At 41.7% G+C, this 19,394-nt stretch overlaps 1 protein-coding gene and 1 non-coding gene across 2 annotated transcripts in view; both read left to right on the top strand.

The window, feature by feature from the left end:
- Positions 1–490: 490 nt before the first annotated feature.
- The window catches only part of LOC125013397 (mitochondrial intermediate peptidase-like), a 28,406-nt gene continuing 9,502 nt past the window's right edge, over positions 491–19,394 (top strand). The window contains exons 1-18 of the mRNA XM_047594036.1: positions 491–923; positions 1,068–1,241; positions 2,266–2,354; positions 2,457–2,543; positions 2,697–2,760; positions 2,851–3,033; positions 3,675–3,831; positions 4,698–4,746; positions 5,168–5,228; positions 5,463–5,515; positions 7,573–7,726; positions 7,857–7,934; positions 9,094–9,301; positions 10,109–10,218; positions 10,345–10,419; positions 11,133–11,249; positions 15,436–15,557; positions 17,082–17,155. Coding sequence (XP_047449992.1) covers positions 777–923; positions 1,068–1,241; positions 2,266–2,354; positions 2,457–2,543; positions 2,697–2,760; positions 2,851–3,033; positions 3,675–3,831; positions 4,698–4,746; positions 5,168–5,228; positions 5,463–5,515; positions 7,573–7,726; positions 7,857–7,934; positions 9,094–9,301; positions 10,109–10,218; positions 10,345–10,419; positions 11,133–11,249; positions 15,436–15,557; positions 17,082–17,155 — 2,002 coding nt within the window. The 5' untranslated portion in view covers positions 491–776. The remainder of the gene's footprint in view (positions 924–1,067; positions 1,242–2,265; positions 2,355–2,456; positions 2,544–2,696; positions 2,761–2,850; positions 3,034–3,674; positions 3,832–4,697; positions 4,747–5,167; positions 5,229–5,462; positions 5,516–7,572; positions 7,727–7,856; positions 7,935–9,093; positions 9,302–10,108; positions 10,219–10,344; positions 10,420–11,132; positions 11,250–15,435; positions 15,558–17,081; positions 17,156–19,394) is intronic.
- On the top strand, positions 4,196–4,268 carry trnat-ugu. Its single transcript has one exon. It is a non-coding gene; the product is annotated as a tRNA-Thr (tRNA).

Here is a 19,394-nt window from a genome sequence, read left to right as displayed (position 1 = left end):
TTATAGTTTGACACTCCCTCTTTAAATGGGCAGATAACCTTGAAAAATATTTTTAAGTTGGTAAATAATTTACCAGTTATTGAGCTAAACTAATAATTTAAACCGACCTTCCCTTTGCTTATTTGGGTGCGATTAATTATTATTATTAAGTTAGCGTGTTTTATTTCTTCTGTTGTTATCCGAAAAAATTAGACTTCAATTAGTCGATGTACGAAAAGGATTTATTTCCACATAGGTTATTATTATTATTAATTTCGAAGTTTCAACCGGCGTCGCTTCGTTGTGACGACATCGCGTGCCATGTTTATAAGCTCACCGCACTTTCGACACATTTGTATTATTCAATTTATAATTACTGTCAGCTTGCCGCACTAAAAATTAGCAGATATTCAGTGGCGTCGTGTACATTTTATTTTCTATGAATTGAGTGTTTTTTGATACATATACTTTTTTTTTTTTTTACTTTACGAAAGTACCACCGGCAAATGTCACTTAGATTTGCTTTGGTAGCCAGTGTGCTAACATGTGAGTAGTTGTGTTTGTTGTATGCACGGGTAAGCCCGACAAAGACAATGACAAACGAGTGGCGTTTCGTTTCCCCCGAAGTGAAGAGAAAATAGTGACGTTATCTCAATAACTGCATTTCGGCTTTTCCTGGGAAGCTACAACTGAAGCCATATTTTAGCATGTCCTCTGTCATCCACTGTCAGCAACATTAGCAACATTTGCCTCAGTATACATCAGGAGGACATTGCTTAGAGCAGGCTTAGTACAAAATGTCTGCGTGTAAAAGACTGCTGCACTTCGTAAAGCACAGGAGCCTGTGGACGCACATTCGGAGAAATGTCACGACTTGGTCACCTGTTGGCGCTGCGTTCAATGCCAAACCTCACAAGAGACTGGACGTGTTCGAGAAGAACGTGGTGTGTATTTGTGTTGAATGCTTTAATTTAGACTGAGACAAAGCTACAGTAAACTGTGCAGCCTCTGTTATATAGTGTGCATATACGCTGTGGTTTGGTATGACATTCCCAGTAAGTGTGTCTGTGTCTGACCTGTATCTGTAGGGTTTGTTTGGGATACCAGAGCTCAGCTGTCCTGCAGGTTTCCAGGTCGCCACCAAGGCAGCCCTCAAGAACACTGACCGTCTGGTGGAGAAAGCTTGTTCCTGTTCTCCAGGAGCCGAGACAGTGGAATCCTTTGACCAGCTCTCAGACGGGTTGTGTAAAGTGGCTGATCTGGTGAGTTAAGCACCCCAAATCTACTAAAAGTTTGAATAATAACAGTACAAAGCTCATCAGAGATACACCCATCAACCACAATATTAAACTACCAAAGAATGGCATTGATGATCTCATTATGATGCACGGTTCGTATTGGAAATCTGGGTCCTTCTGTAGATGTTACTTTGATACCTACCTACCACACCTAAATGTTATTGCTGTCTAAGCACACCCCCATGGCAACAGAAAGGAGGATTTCTTTGCATCCTGGTGCAATATGGTCTCAAAAATTATCGCTGCCCATGACCCTGTCACCGCTTTTCCTTCCTTGGACCATTTTTGATAGATGCTTACCACCGCACACCAGGAGCACCACACAAGAGCTGCAGTTATGGAGATGCTTTGACCCACCAGAGAGCTTTGACCCATCTAGTAACATAATTATGGCCCTTGTAAAAGTCCTTCAAATGGTTCCAATTGTCCATTGTTTCAGCTTTGAGGACAAAATGTTCACTCATTGCTTAATATAGCTCATCCACTGACTGGAGCCATCATAACGGGATAATCTGTGCTATTCACTTGATCAGTGATTTTGACCATGTTGGTCATAATGTTACAGCATCTCCATTTAACCAACAAGAAATGGAGAAGATATGTTTGAGCCTATGTAGAAGTAGTCACACTGATGGATAATTAGTCCACCAGGTGTATGTCACATGTGTGTTCATTGGGTTTAGGCAGTGTGACTTAAGATAATAAGAGATCTTAAGTAATAAGAGATGATCAGTTTTAAAAGTTAAGATCTCAATAATATCAATATTAACCTCAGATATTCAGTATAAACTGGGCATGCATGTTCTCATTCATAGTATATCATCAACTACAGCAATGATTGATCTGTAGTAACTGTGACTTGATGACTCAAATATTGTATATCCCACACTTTCTGTGGTATTTCTGTGAGTGAAATGTCCCGTTTGCTCCTTTACTTTGCTACCTTGTCATGATTAATTTGAGTTTTAATTATTTTCTCCATATGCAGGCAGACTTTGTGAAAGTAGCCCATCCAGACCCGGCGTTTCGCGAGGCTGCAGAGAAGACCTGCGTCGAGATCGGCACAGTAGTGGAGAAGTAAGAAGCGTACCTAGCTCTGCGTCATGACAAACAGCCACAAGGGATTTCTATCATGCTTCAGTTCTTGACAGATGTTTGGCTTTTCTGTCTATGTTTCAGACTGAACACCAATGTTGAGTTATGCAAGAGCCTAAAGACTTTGCTGGACAGCCCAAATATTGTGGCTCAGCTTGACCCTGATACAAGGTATCTTGTCTTAGTATTCTCAATTGAAGCTGTTAAGATCACTGTGCATAAGGGTTTTTATTGTTTAAGTCTTTCCTTAATGATATTAGTGTCTTAACAATTATATTTCCAGAGATGGTAAGTTTAATCTTTTATTTGTGCTTGCCTTTGCAGACGAGTTGCAGAGTTGTTTATGTTTGACTTTGAAATCAGTGGAATTCATCTAGATGACAAACTGGTGAGTGGGTCAAAATGTCAGTGGTCATTTCTGTTTCATATTATTCCCACATGTACAGTGTAACATATTTGCTTCTCTTCCTTTCTTCAGCGGAAAGAAGCCGTTGGCCTTCACGTGAAACTGTTGGACCTGAACAATGAGTTTCTGGCCGGTTCTCACATGCCCAACAGAATCGCAAAGTCTGCGATCCCTGAGCATCTTCACCTGCACTTTGCAAAAGAAGGAAGCTTCATTCAAGTTGGGGGATTACACGCAGATTCCCCTGATGACTTGGTATGTAAAAGGTTTTATTCCTCTTCACTGGGACTCATCTAATTTTCCCAGCAGGTGGCGCCACTACCCAGTCTTAGAGTTTGAGACAAAACTAAGAGCAGTTTTAAGTTAGTATCAAGGCCTTGATGCACTTCCTTTTCTTTCTCTTTTTTTATAAAATAAAGTAAGTGTTAGTAGTTTAATTTACCAAAGTTCAACAGTACTCAATTCTAAAATTACAAACTTAATTCATTTTCATCTTACCTACACACAGATCAGCCACAACATTAAATCCACTGCCAGGTGATGTGAGTGACATTGACCGTCTTTTTAAAATGCAGTGTTATCCTGCAAAACCTTTAGTCTGGCCTTCATGTGCATGTTACATGTACCACCCACTTAATTGTTGCTGACCAGGAACACCCACCCACAGTACACAGTGTTGTGCCACACATAGAAAAATTCTAAGGGAAAACAAAAAACACAAAACACTTAGCCAGTTAGTTTAAATCACCATAAAATGCCATAACATAGCGTTTCGTCATCCAAAGATCTCTCAACTAGCCTGTAACTGCTGATCGCTAGATTTGGTTCCAGCCTTTCTGATCTTAAAATGTAATATTGTGTCATGAATTTAGTTCTGTCCTCTTTTCCACTTGTAGGTGCGAGAGATTGCCTACAGGATCTACCTCTACCCCAACGCAGATCTGATGAATTGTCTGGAAGAGCTGCTGAAGTGTAGATACAAACTGGCCCAACTGGTGGGTTACGAGTCCTATGGACACAGAGCCCTGAAGGGCACCATGGCCAAAACACCAGGTGAATGCATGACTTTTCCTCAATGGTGCAATTTCACCAAACAGACATAGCATTATGACCTAATGTTGTGTAGGTCTCCCTTGTGCCTCCAAAACAGTTGTAACTCATCAGAGACTGGACATGGGTCCTCTGAGGGTGTCCTGTGGTGTCTGGTAACAGAATATTGTTAGTGGGGTCTTTGGGTCCTATGGGTTGAAGGGAGGGTCCTCTGTGGATCATCCCACAGATACTTGATCAGTTTGGGATCTAGTGAGTGTGGAGGCCAGGTCAACACCTTGTGCTGTTCTGCACGTGTTGTCAATTTTTCCAAAATAGTTTTTGTGCGTTTCTGAGTCAGACAGGCATCCTACCAGGGGCTGCGCCAGGCTCCATAGCTCAGGGGTTAGAGCACTGGTCTTGTAAACCAGGGGTCGCGAGTTCAAATCTCGCTGGGGCCTCATTCTGTTTTGGTGTGGGGAGTAGTGGTTAGAGGCGCCGCAGTCCCCTGAGCGAGCACCCAACCCCCCAATTTGCTCACCAGGTGCGGTCTACCAGAGGCTGCAGCCCACTCAGTCAACCATATACACAACTGCTGTGTTATCATTTTCATGGCTGCTGCCATCAAGGAGTATAATTGCTATGGGGTGGGGTCTGGTCTGGTCTAGGTGGGTGGTACATGTCTAAGAAACATCCACCTGAATGCCAGGTCCAAAAGTTTCCCAGCACAACTTTGTATTGTCACAAGATGTCTGTTATTTACTTCTCCTCTCAGTGGTTTTAATGTTATGCCGGATTATGTAAATCCCTGTTTGTGATTGAGAGATTGGTAACTAATTTATTTGAATTCATGTTTCCATCTAAAATCTTTTTCTTCTCACCATTTGCAGAGACAGTGATGAGCTTCCTTCAGTCGTTAACAGACAAGCTGTCGGGCAGGTACGATTGTCTCTTAAATTATTAAGTATTATTAAGTAGATTAAGTATCCAATATTTAATGAAAGGGCTGACTCAGATTTATTTACTCTTATCATATGCGATAATGATCTGATTAGTTCCTTTCAAGTTTCCACTGGTGATTCATATTCAGAAAGGCCCCTAGCTTTCTGTGTTCCCGTTTTGATGTGAGTGTATTCCTCAAACAGTCAAAAAATAAGCACGTCAGGTGGACCAGGAGGCTGAATGACCCACGGGTATGAATGCGCTAGCCTGGCAGCCTGTCCAGGGTGTTTTCTCTGCCTTCAGCCAAATGCATGCTGGGATAGGTTCTGGCCCCCTTTGACCCTGAGTAGAGATAAGTCAGGAATGATCGCCTCCAGTCAGTGAGCTCATAACTTTGTTTTCTCCTTTTATCTCTCAGAACAGCAAAAGACTTCAAGATGATGAGAAACATGAAGAAGAAACTCAACCCTCGTAATTCTGTGAGTTTTTTTTTTTTTTTAAACCGTGTATTCTGTACGTACACAATGTCAGTGTATGACAAAAATGAAAGAGGTCTCCCACCATCATGTATCATGTAAGCAGTATTATTGGCCTCAGTGTATAACATGAAATGTTTTTCATTCCCTTTTTACAGCCGTTATAATTGAGTTTGGTCTTTTTTTAAATTCCTTGGTGTCACACACATAAATCATTGGCTCTTTATGATCTTACAGGAGCTGATGCCCTGGGATCATCCGTTCCTCAGCGGGGTCTTGCGTGCGGAAAGGTGAGTGCTTGGTTGGTAGAGTACTTATTTTTCAGCCTGCTGTCATTTGATAAAGTCATCCTGATCCGTCTCTTTGTGACGGGTTTCGATGTTTGTAATTTTATATTGTATAATATCGTGTTGTTATTGCGTCCTAGATCTTCCTCGGGTATCAGCTGTTACAAAAGGCGTTAAAGGAGAAGGATGGGAGTTGTCTAAATGTTCTCTCTAGCTCCTTTTCTCATTCAGGACAATACAGTGTGGTGTTCTCTGACTCTTATTTCTACGTTCTGTGGATATTCTCTGAGTTTCTGTAGCAGCTGTGTTTTAGGGGAATCGATCTGTCAAGCTGCACCACAGTGTGTTTACGCCCAGCTTGGACAGAGTTCCAGTGAATTTAGCAGATAAAAGATTTGCCTCCTGCATTTTTAATGTGCAACTGCAGTACTGTGGTAAAATGGTTCCATGTGTAGTTCTTCTGTTTTCTTTTTCATTGTCTCTGGCACTCCTTGATGGCAGCAGCCATCCCGAGCAGGACGTGACACAGACACACACACAAAAACACTTTAGAAACACCTCAGAAAACAGGAAGAACAGCCCAAGGTGTTGACCTGGCCTCCAGATTCACTAGATCCCAGTTGTTTGGAGAAGAGAAGAGTAACCGCAGCGTAGTCATTCACACCATCTGAGCACCAGGATAGTGAATTTGTTTATGACAAAATGGCTCCGACTGTTTGGATTGTTACAATTAGACGCAGAAATATTTTTCATTCTCTGAAACACGTCTCATAATGAAATCCAAATGATGTATTACTGGACTCATACTCTGATAAGAATTGAGTCTGACAACAGCAGCAAAACATGAGCTACAAAACAAACTTCCTGTATTATTGTTTTCAAGTGTGTGTCAAGTGTCTCTCACTTTTGAAAGATGCCTGTTCCTAATAAACTCCACTTTCCGTCCCTAGCTGTCACCAGAAAACCAATAAGTAGTTGGGCCAAATGTGGGTTGACTTTTCAAGTAAATCTTTATTGCAGGCGTTATAGGTCCATCTGGTGTCCTTTGGATTTAAACAACGATGAAATATGTTTAGGTTGCTGCGTGTTGGTGGGTTTTCCCAGACCTTTGTCACCTAATTTCAGTAGAAACTGCTCAACCTCTTCTCTGTGTGGTTTTTGGCAGGAGATTTCCCAAATTATTGGGATGCATTAAACAGCGGCTTCTCTCCTGTATTACATACCAGTTTAAAGGCGTGCGTTTGTGTCTTTGCGGGGACATTTAGTTACATACTACATTTCCTGGCCGCATGTCCATGCCGTGATGTTTACCTTAACCTTCAAATTAATTCTTAACTTTCAAACAGCCCTCGAGTGTGTGGCAGAAACAGGGACCAGACAGTTTTTTTTTCCCCCCACAAGTTCCAAAACTTAAACTTGTCCTCACATGGTCACTGGCACACACACACACACGCTGTCCTGTTTTATCTCTGCTTTCCCATGAGAAACAATCTGAACTGGAGGGTGTCCAGACCATATTGAAATGAGGTATAGATTGTTTGTGGTCAACAGAACTGGTAGCAGACCAACGGTCGTCTGCTTTTCATTACTGATAATACATGTAGCTAAACAGCCACTTTGGTTTTGTGGTCTTTGTCTAAAATCCCTTCTAAGCAGCATGGATGGGTCCATTTTCAGCAGCGTGTCAAACAGCCCCACCAACACCAAGGCCTTACAGACTCATGGCCCTGTTCTAAAAGTTCAGATCACATGTATGTAAGAGTCAGGGGATTTTTAGCCAGACTGCCAAGTAATCTGCAGCCCAGCACATACGAAAATATTGCTTGTTTCAGAGTGGGTGGTCATTGTCATTCTTTATTAATCTGGCCTCAGTTCTACAAGGAACAGGGACCCTGAAAATAAGCTTTCAGTATAAAATGTTTGAGTGCAAGGTCTGGCTCAAAAGTCAGAGTGGCAAATCTGAACACGGCAGTAAAAGTTTATCAGTGCACCTCCTTGTTCATTGAAGCATAAAGATACTAAAAATTGAAAGCATCTGCTTCTTTCATTTCTACCTTCAGGTACAACATTGAGCCCATTTTGTACAGTCCCTACTTTTCTCTTGGTTCCTGCATGGAGGGTTTGAACAACCTCTTCTCTCAGCTTTATGGTGTCTCCCTCATGTCTGAACCTCCCAGAGCAGGAGAGGTGTGGAGCGAGGATGTCCGCAAACTGGTACGCCATATTAAAAGTTAAAAAAAAACCTTTGAAGTCTGTGTTGTGCCCTGCTTTAAACCAAATACTGTTTGTACAGTTTTTAAATACTGCTTGTGAGTTTAATGTCTGATTACGTGTCTGTCTCCAGGCTGTGGTGCATGAGACAGAGGGATTACTGGGATATATTTACTGCGACTTTTTCCACCGGTCAGATAAACCCCATCAGGTATGTAAGCACACTCTCATCTGATTTTATATTGTTTAGTTTTCACATTCTCAGTTTGATTCCATATACAGTCAGAGATCACCATCAGATCAACTTTGATTTTAACTGTATGTCTTGCACTTCAAGTCAACTATACGCTAGTATCTGGCCCAACAGAGAACATAAAATGACTCCAGTTGAAATTATTTTGTAATGTTCTGCAAAACAATTTACTGCTGTTGATGACTCATCCTGCACCTGGGGGTGTCTACTAATATTGCGTCCAATGAAATGTCCAAAACTTCTTTTATTCCCTCTCTATCCAGCTGTATAACAGCTCATCTTTCTGTAACAATTAAGCTACTTTGACCAGTTCATTTCCCTTGTGGATCATTAAAAGTCTAAACCCTCCATAGCTCCATTTTTACAGCGGACACATAAACATGCTGAAACTGTTTCATGGGAGCTTTAAAATCTATGAGTGGATCATCACTTATTATTGAAATTATTCAAGTCCCTTTCAGTTTCCAAACAAATGGTTCCTGAGTTTTGTAACATTTCCTCTATATTTCACCTCTACTTGGCTCATCTTGGATGTAGCTTTGCTTTTGTCCACTTCTTCTCTGTCATCATACTTTTTACCCTTTACCACCAAACACGTCACAAATTTTGAATTACTGTAACTCACAAAGGTTTGTGCTATTGACAAAATTAAATGTGTGTCTGAACACTTGGAAGTTGTGCTTTTGTCTGGAAGACATTCGTGACATCTGAAGAGTATAACTACCTTTGTTTTTACCAACAAATTCCTCAAAGCAACTCTCTCTTCCTGGGTCTCCCCGGTCTTGCCTGCTGCATCATCATTACCATGATGGCAGCTTTTTCTACAGAAAGCGCAACTTCTTAGTGTTCAGCCACACTTTGAATTTTGTCTATTGGTGAGTTACGGCACCACAGTGGGATTTCTAACAAGGCGTTGCAGGCGATGGCATTTATTTATTTATTTTTCAATCCATTTTTCCGAATTTTCTAAATTGATAGAAAACACACGATTATTTTTCCTTTTGCTTTGCTTATTCATCTTATTTTCAGCGTTCTATTTTTCTATTCATTTTTTTTCATCTCGATTACCCATGACTGGGCTCACTGCCTCCTCTGCCCCGTCTTCCTCGTCTTCCAGGACTGTCACTTCACCATCCGAGGTGGCCGCTGGTGTCAGGAAACAGGCCAGTACCAGCTGCCAGTTGTGGTGCTGATGCTGAGTCTGCCTCACCCCACCAAGAGCGCCCCCACCCTGCTCACTCCCGGCATGATGGAGAACCTCTTCCATGAGATGGGACACGCCATGCACTCCATGCTGGGACGCACTCGCTACCAGCATGTGACAGGTGCCGTGTGAACACACACCCGCTCAACACAATAGAAACATATTAAAAGATTGTCTTGACTCTCCATGTAAGTCACTGCAGTAGAGTCAGAACTGTGTTGCAGAGGATTGAATGAAGTAACAAGAAAGCAATAGTGATCGATGAGATTTGATGAGAGCTATTTATCGGTAAATGATGGCTGTGCAGTTCCAAACGTCACAAGCTACAATTATGCTGTTTGGTGTGCAGAGCTGTAGGTTTTTCATTACAATGCGGTGAGTTGAGAATGGAAGATAAATCCGATTAAGTGAGAGCCCTGGGGAGTGGTTTAGATGATGCTGGCCCCTAAAACTGTCATTTGACACTGCCTCACTTGTCAGATAAAGTTGATGGATACCTTTACTATTGCTCCAAGATCCCAAGATCTCAGCCTAATAACAGTATCCGTGAACCTAACTCCAGGCTGTCTCTGTAGTGGACACCATGTTTACACCTGTTTTGACATGCTACTTAAATTCAAGTCGGGAATAAAAGTTGGTGACAGTTGCATAATGTGGAACTTTATACCGCTCTGATCACTACTTTAAATAGCTTCTTTTTTTTTTTATTGGTGTCTTTTTCTTTCTATCGCTTGCCATTGTATGGAATTTATATGGAATATAAAACTGATAAAGAATAATTATTGTCTTTGGTTTAGTCTGAGGTACAAAGACAGGATATTGTCCTTATGAGTAACACCAGCCACTTGACTGCTAGACATTGATTCATAATGAAGAATGAACTCAGCCAGACCTTCCTGTCTTTTAAAGACTGTTGTTTCTCCTCCAGGAACCAGGTGTGCGACTGACTTTGCTGAAGTCCCTTCCATCCTCATGGAGTACTTCGCCACAGACTACCGAGTCATCAGCCAGTTTGCGCGCCATTACGAGACCGGACAGGTATATCTGGACCCTCAAAGTGAACATCACTGTGAAGGGGGAGTTGTAATTAAAAAGTGTTGCTCAGTGAGATGAATATGTTGCGGTGCTCCTGGGTTTATTATCTCTGTGTCATTACCTCCTCAGCCTCTGCCTGAGAGCATGGTGGCTCGCCTGTGTGAGTCAAAAAAGGTGTGTGGAGCCGCAGACACCCAGCTGCAGGTAAAGTTACAGTAGTGAGTATTCATCACTTTTCAAAGAGCACACAGCTGCAGGAACACTTTCAAACACACGTCAGCTAGTTAGCGGCAATACGCTAAATATATGGAAGAAGCTTATATTTAGGTGTGTTAATCCCTCCGCTAAGAAGAGGTTAGAATCTCATACAATGAGATGATAGGAGTGCTGTATGTTTCTGCATATTTATATGATTCCTGTGAAAACAATGATGACAGTGAATTCCTAAAAAAGACTGTGTCTGCGAAGTAGCAGCAGTGAAGGAGACGCAGGGGAAGGGAGGACGTTACAATTTGAGAAAACATTTAGTTGGATGCAGAATTAGTGCTTGCCCCGTAGTGCAGGATGACTTCGAAATGTTTTTTTTAGGAAATATCATGAAAATTACCTACAGAACAAAGTTTTATCACTGATTGGTTAGATACTGGTTTATACGTGCCTTGTACAAGACGTATCGTATCAAAATGATAAACAGCAACAAACTGGATTTCTTGAGGCTTTCAGTGATTGTTTTTTTTTTTAGTGTGAAACTACATTATGCATTTTCCTTTCCTAAAGGCTTTGATTTAGTGTTGATGATAAATGCAAAATCCGTCATTTGCTTTTCTCAACCCTGTTACTGCAGTTTGAATTGTTCTTTTCTGTCCTTTGTTGAGCATGTTTAAATGACTGATTTTTTTTTTTTTTATCTTGGAAAGGTCTTCTATGCAGTCTTGGACCAGATCTACCACAGCAAACCTCAGAAGCGCTCCACCACAGAAATCCTGAAGGACATGCAGCAGAAATTCTACGGCTTGCCTTACACGCCCAATACGGTACGCCCTAGCTGCCGCCTCTTTCACACATTGTCTTTGATTCACCTTCTTTTCAGGATATATTGTGTCTTTAGAGCGATTACAGGCATGAGGTTTGACGATAATTTGGGGCTCTGTGCTCCTCTCTCTGCTCAGTTGATTACAGAAACAACACAACGCTGTGTGGAATCTTTTGGCTTTCTGTTACCTTTTCCCTTTATTCTTCCCTCCCTTTTTTCCCTTCTTCTCTTTCTCTCCGGTTTTATATCTTTTACCCAGGCATAGCAGTATTTAAGGGATTAAAGCCTTTTTGAAGCCCTGCTAAAATAACAAAGCAGAGGTAGACTTTAAATGAGTTCTCCCATGGGGAAATATTTGAAACTCTTCCTCCCGGCTCTGTAATGAAAAAAAAAAAAAAAAAAGAAAAGAAAAAGAGCATTCCCCACTTTTGCAGCTGTAGGCAAGGAGAGGAGGCCAGGAGGCAGAAGGGAATCAAAAACCCACTCATAATGTAGCCAGGAATGGCCTTCACACAGCATTTACTCTGAGTTATAATTATGTGGGGTGCCGTCAGGAATAGAGATTACAGGACTGCTTCATATTCTCCCAAACGTCAAACGCCCGGCCAGCGTTTCTCCTTCCACTCTTCTGCTTGTAGCTGCCTCTCCAGAGGTCGTGGTTTATGTTATATAGTTTCCCACTGTCGCAGTCATTTCTCTTCAGCTTTTCAAACCGCACTGAAAGCTCTAACAAACACTCTGTGTGCACAACCTACCACAGCAAGATCATTTTCCCCATTTGAATGGAGGGTGATTGCAGTGCTCCAGCGCTGGATCATGATTGCATCGGACCAAGTGAAAACAGATTTGTTTAAATCCTTCTGTGACAGCCTTTTTTGAATTTTAAATCTGAATCCGCCTCACTGTCCTCATGAAGACCCAGCTCAGGAAAACTTTCCACTGGAAAGTGAACGTTTGAGTGGCTAATAGGTTATGGACGGCCACAGATTATAAACATGAGGGTGATGCTGACATGTGTATAGTTTATAGAGCGGGGCTATCAGTTCCCTCTGTGTACAGAGAGAGGGGATCAGCTGTGAGTAACATAGAACACATGCTCACCCTTGAGCCGAAGATAATATTTGGAAATAAATGGCAGAAAGCGAGATGTTCTGCTCGCTCTGTTGACATTTCTCTAATCGGTGATTCTTGGCCTTCATGCTTACGTGTTTATTCCTCTTTTCATGGATGAGCCGCTCTTTGAAATGTGTTTAGTACACAACAGTTTGTGGGGTTCCTCATTATTCTGTAAAAATGTCGTATCATCAACAACACAAGAGTTGAGTAAAAATGTCTTTTATCTCTCGTACAAGAGAAACAAAGTGAAAAGCCTGAGCTTACTATGTCTCCTTTGTATGTAAGGATCAAAAGGATATCTTGCTGACATGTGACCTACTTGCACTCTCTTAGTAAAGTCGACATTAATCATTTCATGTGAGGCACAGAGGTTGAAAACAAAGGGAAGCTTGGAAGTCTGAAAATCATTTCCGTGGCACGTTGTGATGAGCGCTTAAAGCGCCTTGTCAGCAACCGAGACATCGCACCAAACAGTTCGTCAGCGACTGCTTATTTGGCACCAAAACATCAGCCACGTAAACCACATAAGAAATGCACTGGAATCAAAGAGCCTTCAAATGAAAGGCAGCCTCTGACATAGGATTAAAAGTTGAATCAAATCGAAGTGAAACAAAACAGCTCAGTGTTTGTGTGCATCATCACGTTCACTAGTTTGTTGGACACTTTTCGATTTCATATTAATTTGACACTAAGCATCTGAATCAGACTGAACCGTCAGATCGACAGAAACTCGGCCAGCTTTCTCTTGGACGTAGTTTTGTGAGCCATGGCTCCTCTCAGGAGGGCTATATACTTTTATTACAGTCTCTACATCCCATAAGAGTCGTATCAAGTCGACTCTTTGGAGTGTTTGAATGCAGTAGGATGAGCCAGGTTAGACGAACCTGCAGAGCTCTCTCCCAACACAACAATGTAGCTGACACAGCCTCTATTTTAAGCTCTCAAACAATTCCTTTAACGTTTTAAAACTTTATCACCCACTAACTGTAATTTTTACATTATCATTCATTTATCGTGATAGTTTGATTAATACAGTTTGGGTTTCTGCCATTAAGCAACACTATAACCTTAACAAGACTGGAATAATGTGTTCATTGTGTGACTTGATAATTCTTTTACAATGGCTCATAAAACTTTGTACTCTGACATCTGCTTTGAAAGGAGGGACCAATGTCCACAGGACTGAAGTTACTTGAGTCATGAATCACATGACTGTGTAATGCTGCTAAAGGCTCATTTGTTTTAATAAACACTTTGCAGCTGGCGGTTTTCTGCATCCTACTCACCCGGACCATGTTGGAAAATTACATTTGTCATATCATTCATATAATTTCCTTCACAACCAACCTATATCACCATAGGGCAACACTTAGGAGTGAAGCAGCTAATCTCCCATTCTCAGCTGCTGCAGAAGATTCGCCTTAATTAGATTATTTTAAACATTTTCCTGAGAAACTCTTTGTATGTGGGTTTCTCAACAGAAACACTATAGCTGCTGTATAGCTTACATTGTAGCTGTGAGTCCAGAGACGTATTTAATAGCGCTGATGTTGTTTGAGAGACAGCACATGCCCAACACCTCCTTTACACAGCATTTCACTTTGTGCAGAAGCAGAAATAAGTAAATCGAATGGAATTAATTAAATATAACGGCCTGCAGTATTTGCAGTATGCTACAATAGTGCTACACAATATAAGGCATTTTCTTCATTGAATGTTTTATTTTTGTTCTGCAAATGTTAAAGTCACTATAATCATCAAGGACAGGGAAATGTACCAGGATTTCTTTTTTTTTTCCTTTTTTTATTGAAAGTCATGGCATAAATTCACTTTTATTTATATAGCTACAATAATAATCCAAATCTCCTCAAGATGCTCCGCAGACGCCAAACCCTGAAACCTCTCAGAGCAAGCACTAAGGAAAAACTTCCTTTGAAGAGGGCGAAACCTTGAGCAGAGTCCAGCTCACATGAGGGGACCTGTCTAGTTGAGGCCAGCCGGGTAGAGAGAGAGCGTGAGACGGGGAAAATAAAGAGGGAGGTTGGACAGAGAAGCAAGCAGATTAATTCATACAGCTGGTTAAAGTGTAAATACACTGTATACAAGCAAGTATAATATAAACAAAATTAAATTATACTGTTTTTTTGTTTTTTTTTTACTTCCACTCAGGATCTTTCCTAAGTTGAATTGTCATTATTATTACTTTTGGTGGAAAATGCAATCAGAAAAAGACTAGAGGAGCTGCTTTACATCCACTGTCCTATAGATTCAAGGGAAAGCTAAAAACCTTTCAAGGCAACGCGAAACTTTAATGTGAGGAGAAGCAATCTAAATGCATTTGTTTCCTTCATCCTGCATTTCAGATTCGTAGAAGTAGTGTAAACCATTAACAGGTTTTATTTTCTGCCCAGGTGTAGGGAGGCGTCTGTAGTTAACTATGGCAGCTGCTGTCTTTTCTAACGTGCTGAATGTTTGAGTATTTGCCAGCTAAAATCCCCACAGTGCTCTGTTTGCAGAGATCATAAAAGAGCTCGTCTTTATAGATATGGAGAGGTTCCCCCTCAGGCAGCGACGGGGGAAAAAAGAACAGAGGAGAACGGGACTTTCTACCATTTAGGAATTTCCATGTTTTGTCCTTTTATAGGACGACCTGGCAGGTTGTGATTTAATGTTTTGTTGAAGAGGAAAGCTGTATTTACAACACCAATATAATGATATCAAGAAAGACAACGGAAGTTAGGTAAAGGAGTGTCGGCAGCTTGAATTGTCTAGTTTTTCCATTAGCATCAATGTAAGTTTTAGCTTTTGTTTGTTTTTGATTTCCAGTTTATGCACGTGTTGTTGTCATGCAATGCTGCAGTTTCATTTGCATACAGCAGCACTAACTTCTCCTAACACAATGCAGGAAAAATTCTGAAAAAAATTTTAAATTTTTTTTTTAATTCAGAGTTAACTTACAATGTGTGTTTTCCTTTGCTTTCTTTGCTCTGTCACTTCTTGCCACATTGAGTTTATTCCGAAGAATAAAAAGTGAAATAAATCTTGACTTCATCTCTGACTTCCCCTTTTAGGCATGGCAGCTGAGATTCAGCCACCTGATTGGCTACGGGGCCAAGTACTACTCCTACCTCATGTCTCGGGCCGTGGCCTCAATGGTGTGGAAGCAGTGCTTCGTTCAGGATCCTCTAAACAGGTGGGACAAGAGCTCAGTGTTGTAGATTCAGTATCAAACCATCGAGTTTCCCTGTAAAGACCTCGACGCATCAAACTGACATCAACGAACTACCTCTAATCTCCCCATGTCGCATGTGTCTGGACCAAAATACTGGTACATATAGTACCTGAATAACTCTTCAGACCAGCAGGTGGCAGTAGTTGGTATTTATCCATAAAAATAATAAGTGGAAGTACTACTATTAGCTGGGAGGCTAGGAAGAGCTACAGGCTGTTGTACAGTACTGGGTTCATCATGTTGTTGGGTATAATGTTGCATTTGATTGTTCCAACAAGTTAAAAATGAGATGATCACATTCTGGTTTACTGACATCACTTCAGTTGTTCTTCTCGTGCGCTCAATTTCGAACAGCCGATCCGAGTCATTTGTCAAACTCACTCATTACGCCATTAACTCAGCATTCGACTGAAAAGTCTACGATGTGGGACACACCACCAAAGGGGCCCAGCACCTCACACTGACAGCCAGAGACCAGCTTGGGTTGCTTGAACACAAACGCGATGGAGTCAGTTTCTTAAAAAAACAAGGTTTTTACAGTAAACATTACTGAGACAGTCACTACATTGGTACCAACTTGACCAAACTGCTGCTCCCAAAGCAGAGGCTCAGTGAGAGAAATATTCCTAATCATCTTCTACTTATTTTACTTTAATATGGACATGAGCTCCCTGTAAAGACATAAACCTCATTCTAAGCTCATTCTAAGTTGTCATTTTCCACACAATGCAGACAAGGAACTTAATTTCTAACGTTACTGTTGGAATGTATGGGTCCATGTTTTTTTTTTTTTGTTTTTTTTTTCTTGGAGAACTCTCAATTCTCTGTACAAAGTAATTCATTCAGAGCTTAAACTGACACATGAGATCAGTGTGGATGGAACTCACAGTCCAGGTTCTGTTTTCACTGAGAGTTACTGAGATGATGTAAAGGCACGGCGCGAACCTGTTTTATGTTTTGGAGTCCTGACTCAGATGCCTGCTGACAGGCTGCCTCTCCTGCATACTGTTAAAATCTCTGGCGTCTGACATTGAACATGACGTTAATGTGAAACTCACGCTGTCTTGGCAGGTGTCTGCTGTGGTTCACAGACACACACCAGCATCCACATTGCCAGACCTTCCTTTGTCACATGTGTTAGCCCCTGGACAAAGCAGAAAGGCTTTGTTTTGAAAAACAAAGCCTCTACGGTATCTCTACTGAGTCCAAACCCCACGGCTTTTTCATTCCTCTTCTAGCTTCTTTCCGCTTTTCTTTTCCTTTGCTGTGTGTCTCTCTTTCCCTTCCCTGTGAGATTGTTTTACTTCCACCTGCAGTTGTCAGATCTCTGTTTCCTGTCACCTGTCTGTTGTGAGCAGGGGGCTTAGCAGACTTGGCCCTGGGCTGCGAGGGGCTGCAGCGTTGGTGGAGGGCTTGAGTCTACAGGTGTCTGTAACCTTATCTCTGTCTCTGCTGTGTCTGATTTTCCCTCGGTCTCTTTGTCAGGGACATGGGAGAGCGTTACCGCCGGGAGATGCTGGCCCACGGAGGAGCCAAGGAGCCCATGTTGATGGTGGAGGGTAAGTCCAACAGTTTGTCACCTTTACTTCTAAACGTATCCAAAGCGCATCAGAGTTGCTCGACCTCACACAAGAGGCCCCAGGCCAGATTTTAGTGCTCTGTACTAAAGTTTAACACTTCAAGGATTCCCCAAAGTTTGTCTCCGGGTTTCCTTCAGATTAGAAGTTTAAAAGTGTCAGCTCAATAGCTTGGGTAAAATATGGCCTGTCTAATTACTGCAACCCAATGCCACTGAATTAGTTCTGACATGCCGTCAGCCCAGAGGGTCTCCCACCTCTCGATCTGTCGTTGGTCTCCTCATGTGAAGCAGGTACATCCTTAACACACAGATGGAAGCAGACAATATTTTTCCAGGTGTTCACGGCTGCTGCTGCTGCTGTTGTGGTTTGGGCCATTCCACTGTGGCACATATTTGCCAGTTGAACACACACCTCCCAGAGTTTCTTATCTTTGTTTACAGGAGCTTTGTTAGCCCAGAGACAAAACCAGTCCTGCTGTGGTATAAAATGTTAAGTCAGTGACAACCTCACACTGGTCCAATCCATTTGATCTGCTTAAACGTCTTATTAAACGTAATCTGAGCGAATTACATCACAGATCGTATTGTTTTTTTGTGCACAGGCACAATCCAAAAAGACTGAAATGGTTGATTATAGGTTTGAACACAGCTGACTCTGCAGATGCATACTCACCTCTTTGTTCTTCTGCTTCAGATCAACTCCATTTTATCCAGACACTATGCTGTTTCCTCATGATCTCTGAAATGGTTGAGTAGATTGTTTCAGCATCGACAGTTCTCAGATGAGCCCACTGATTTATTTATTTTTTTACAATACTCTTTTTACAATGCCTTTTCTTTTTACTCCCACCATGAGGTTTACGTTTGTAGTTCTGGGTGAACTGACAACTAATGAATGTTATGAGGGTATGGCAAACTTGTGAATTGTACTTCAGCTTGTCTCACTGTGTAATAATGTACATGTTACAGTTGGAGAAACAAGAAGGAACTGAGTGAGAGACAACCTGCCTCACTGTGGTTAGGACTGAAGCCTCAATGTACGGGGTGCCATTAATGTTGAATATGTTGACATGCTGATGATGATCCATAAGCTCAAAGCGCTGTTGTGCTAATGACAATATGTCAAAAGCACAAGAGTGGTTTTAGACTTTCTAACCTAAGACAAATTTATATTTTTGCGTCAAATCAATGAGGTAGACCTTCTCCCAGGCGTTAAGACTCACCCTCCTCCTGACTCTCACACCCTCTGCTTCATTCTTGTTGCAGTGATTTCAGTTCAGCCGCTCAGTTCTAGTCGCCGCTGTGTAAAGTCAACACAGCCGACATTTTAGTGTAATTCAGAACAATTCAGACACACCAGCGCTCAGGAATGATGTCGAATGAACAGCTAAGGCTCTGCACAGATCTGTGGCAGAAATATTCCTCTGTTATTTCTCTCTAACTACCAAACTGCAGTTAATCAGATGTTGTTTTAGCAGAAACCGCAGTTTATCTGTAGCAGAACTCACATCCCTCCCCTCCTCGAGCAGTTCCCGTGGCTTGTCCAGGCAGGCCAACAGAGGAGAAGGTGAGAATAGAGAGACAGAGAGTTGATAGTGATATCGGGTGACATTTGGGAGGGTACTGTAAATCCCTCCCTCAGGGTCACCCTCCCCTCCCTCCTCCATCAGATTGTCCCTCTGACAGCTCTGACCAGGGCTGCACCCAGAGCTCTGAAATTACAACCACCAACACATCAGATCCTTGTTATAAGATCTACTGTCCAATTAACCGTTGTTGAACTGTCAGTATTTGCTTTTATGGTTCTCTTTGAAGTGAGTACTGCTCTAATTATAGGCCAAAGCCCTGTCTGCAGAGTGTTATCAGGGTCACATTGATCCCTCTGGTTGGCTTCCCTTCTAATATGCCATTGTAAAAGGCTTTGAGAGGTCTGCGCGGGGAATAATTCTTAGCCAAACTAACTTTATTTTCAACAGAAAATCCAGATCAAATTAAAAGGACCTTGAGATACCCAGATGGCGGATCAAGTGTCACATTTTTAGAAGTGTTCCGTCCAGTTTCTGCTCTGTGCAGCTGCATTTATGATACTCAACTGAAAACCATTTTATGTATTCCATGTCTGGAGAAATGTTTAAGCCAAAGCAGAAAAGTCCCCACATTTTTAAAGATGCCTCATTCAACCACCTCAAACATTTTGATGGCCACATATATCTTGATAA

Source organism: Mugil cephalus, chromosome 9 (genome assembly GCF_022458985.1).
Source record: "Mugil cephalus isolate CIBA_MC_2020 chromosome 9, CIBA_Mcephalus_1.1, whole genome shotgun sequence".
Taxonomy (NCBI): Eukaryota; Metazoa; Chordata; class Actinopteri; order Mugiliformes; family Mugilidae; genus Mugil; species Mugil cephalus.
The sequence above is the reverse complement of the archived record's forward strand: the minus strand, read 5'-3'. Positions and strand labels throughout refer to the sequence as shown.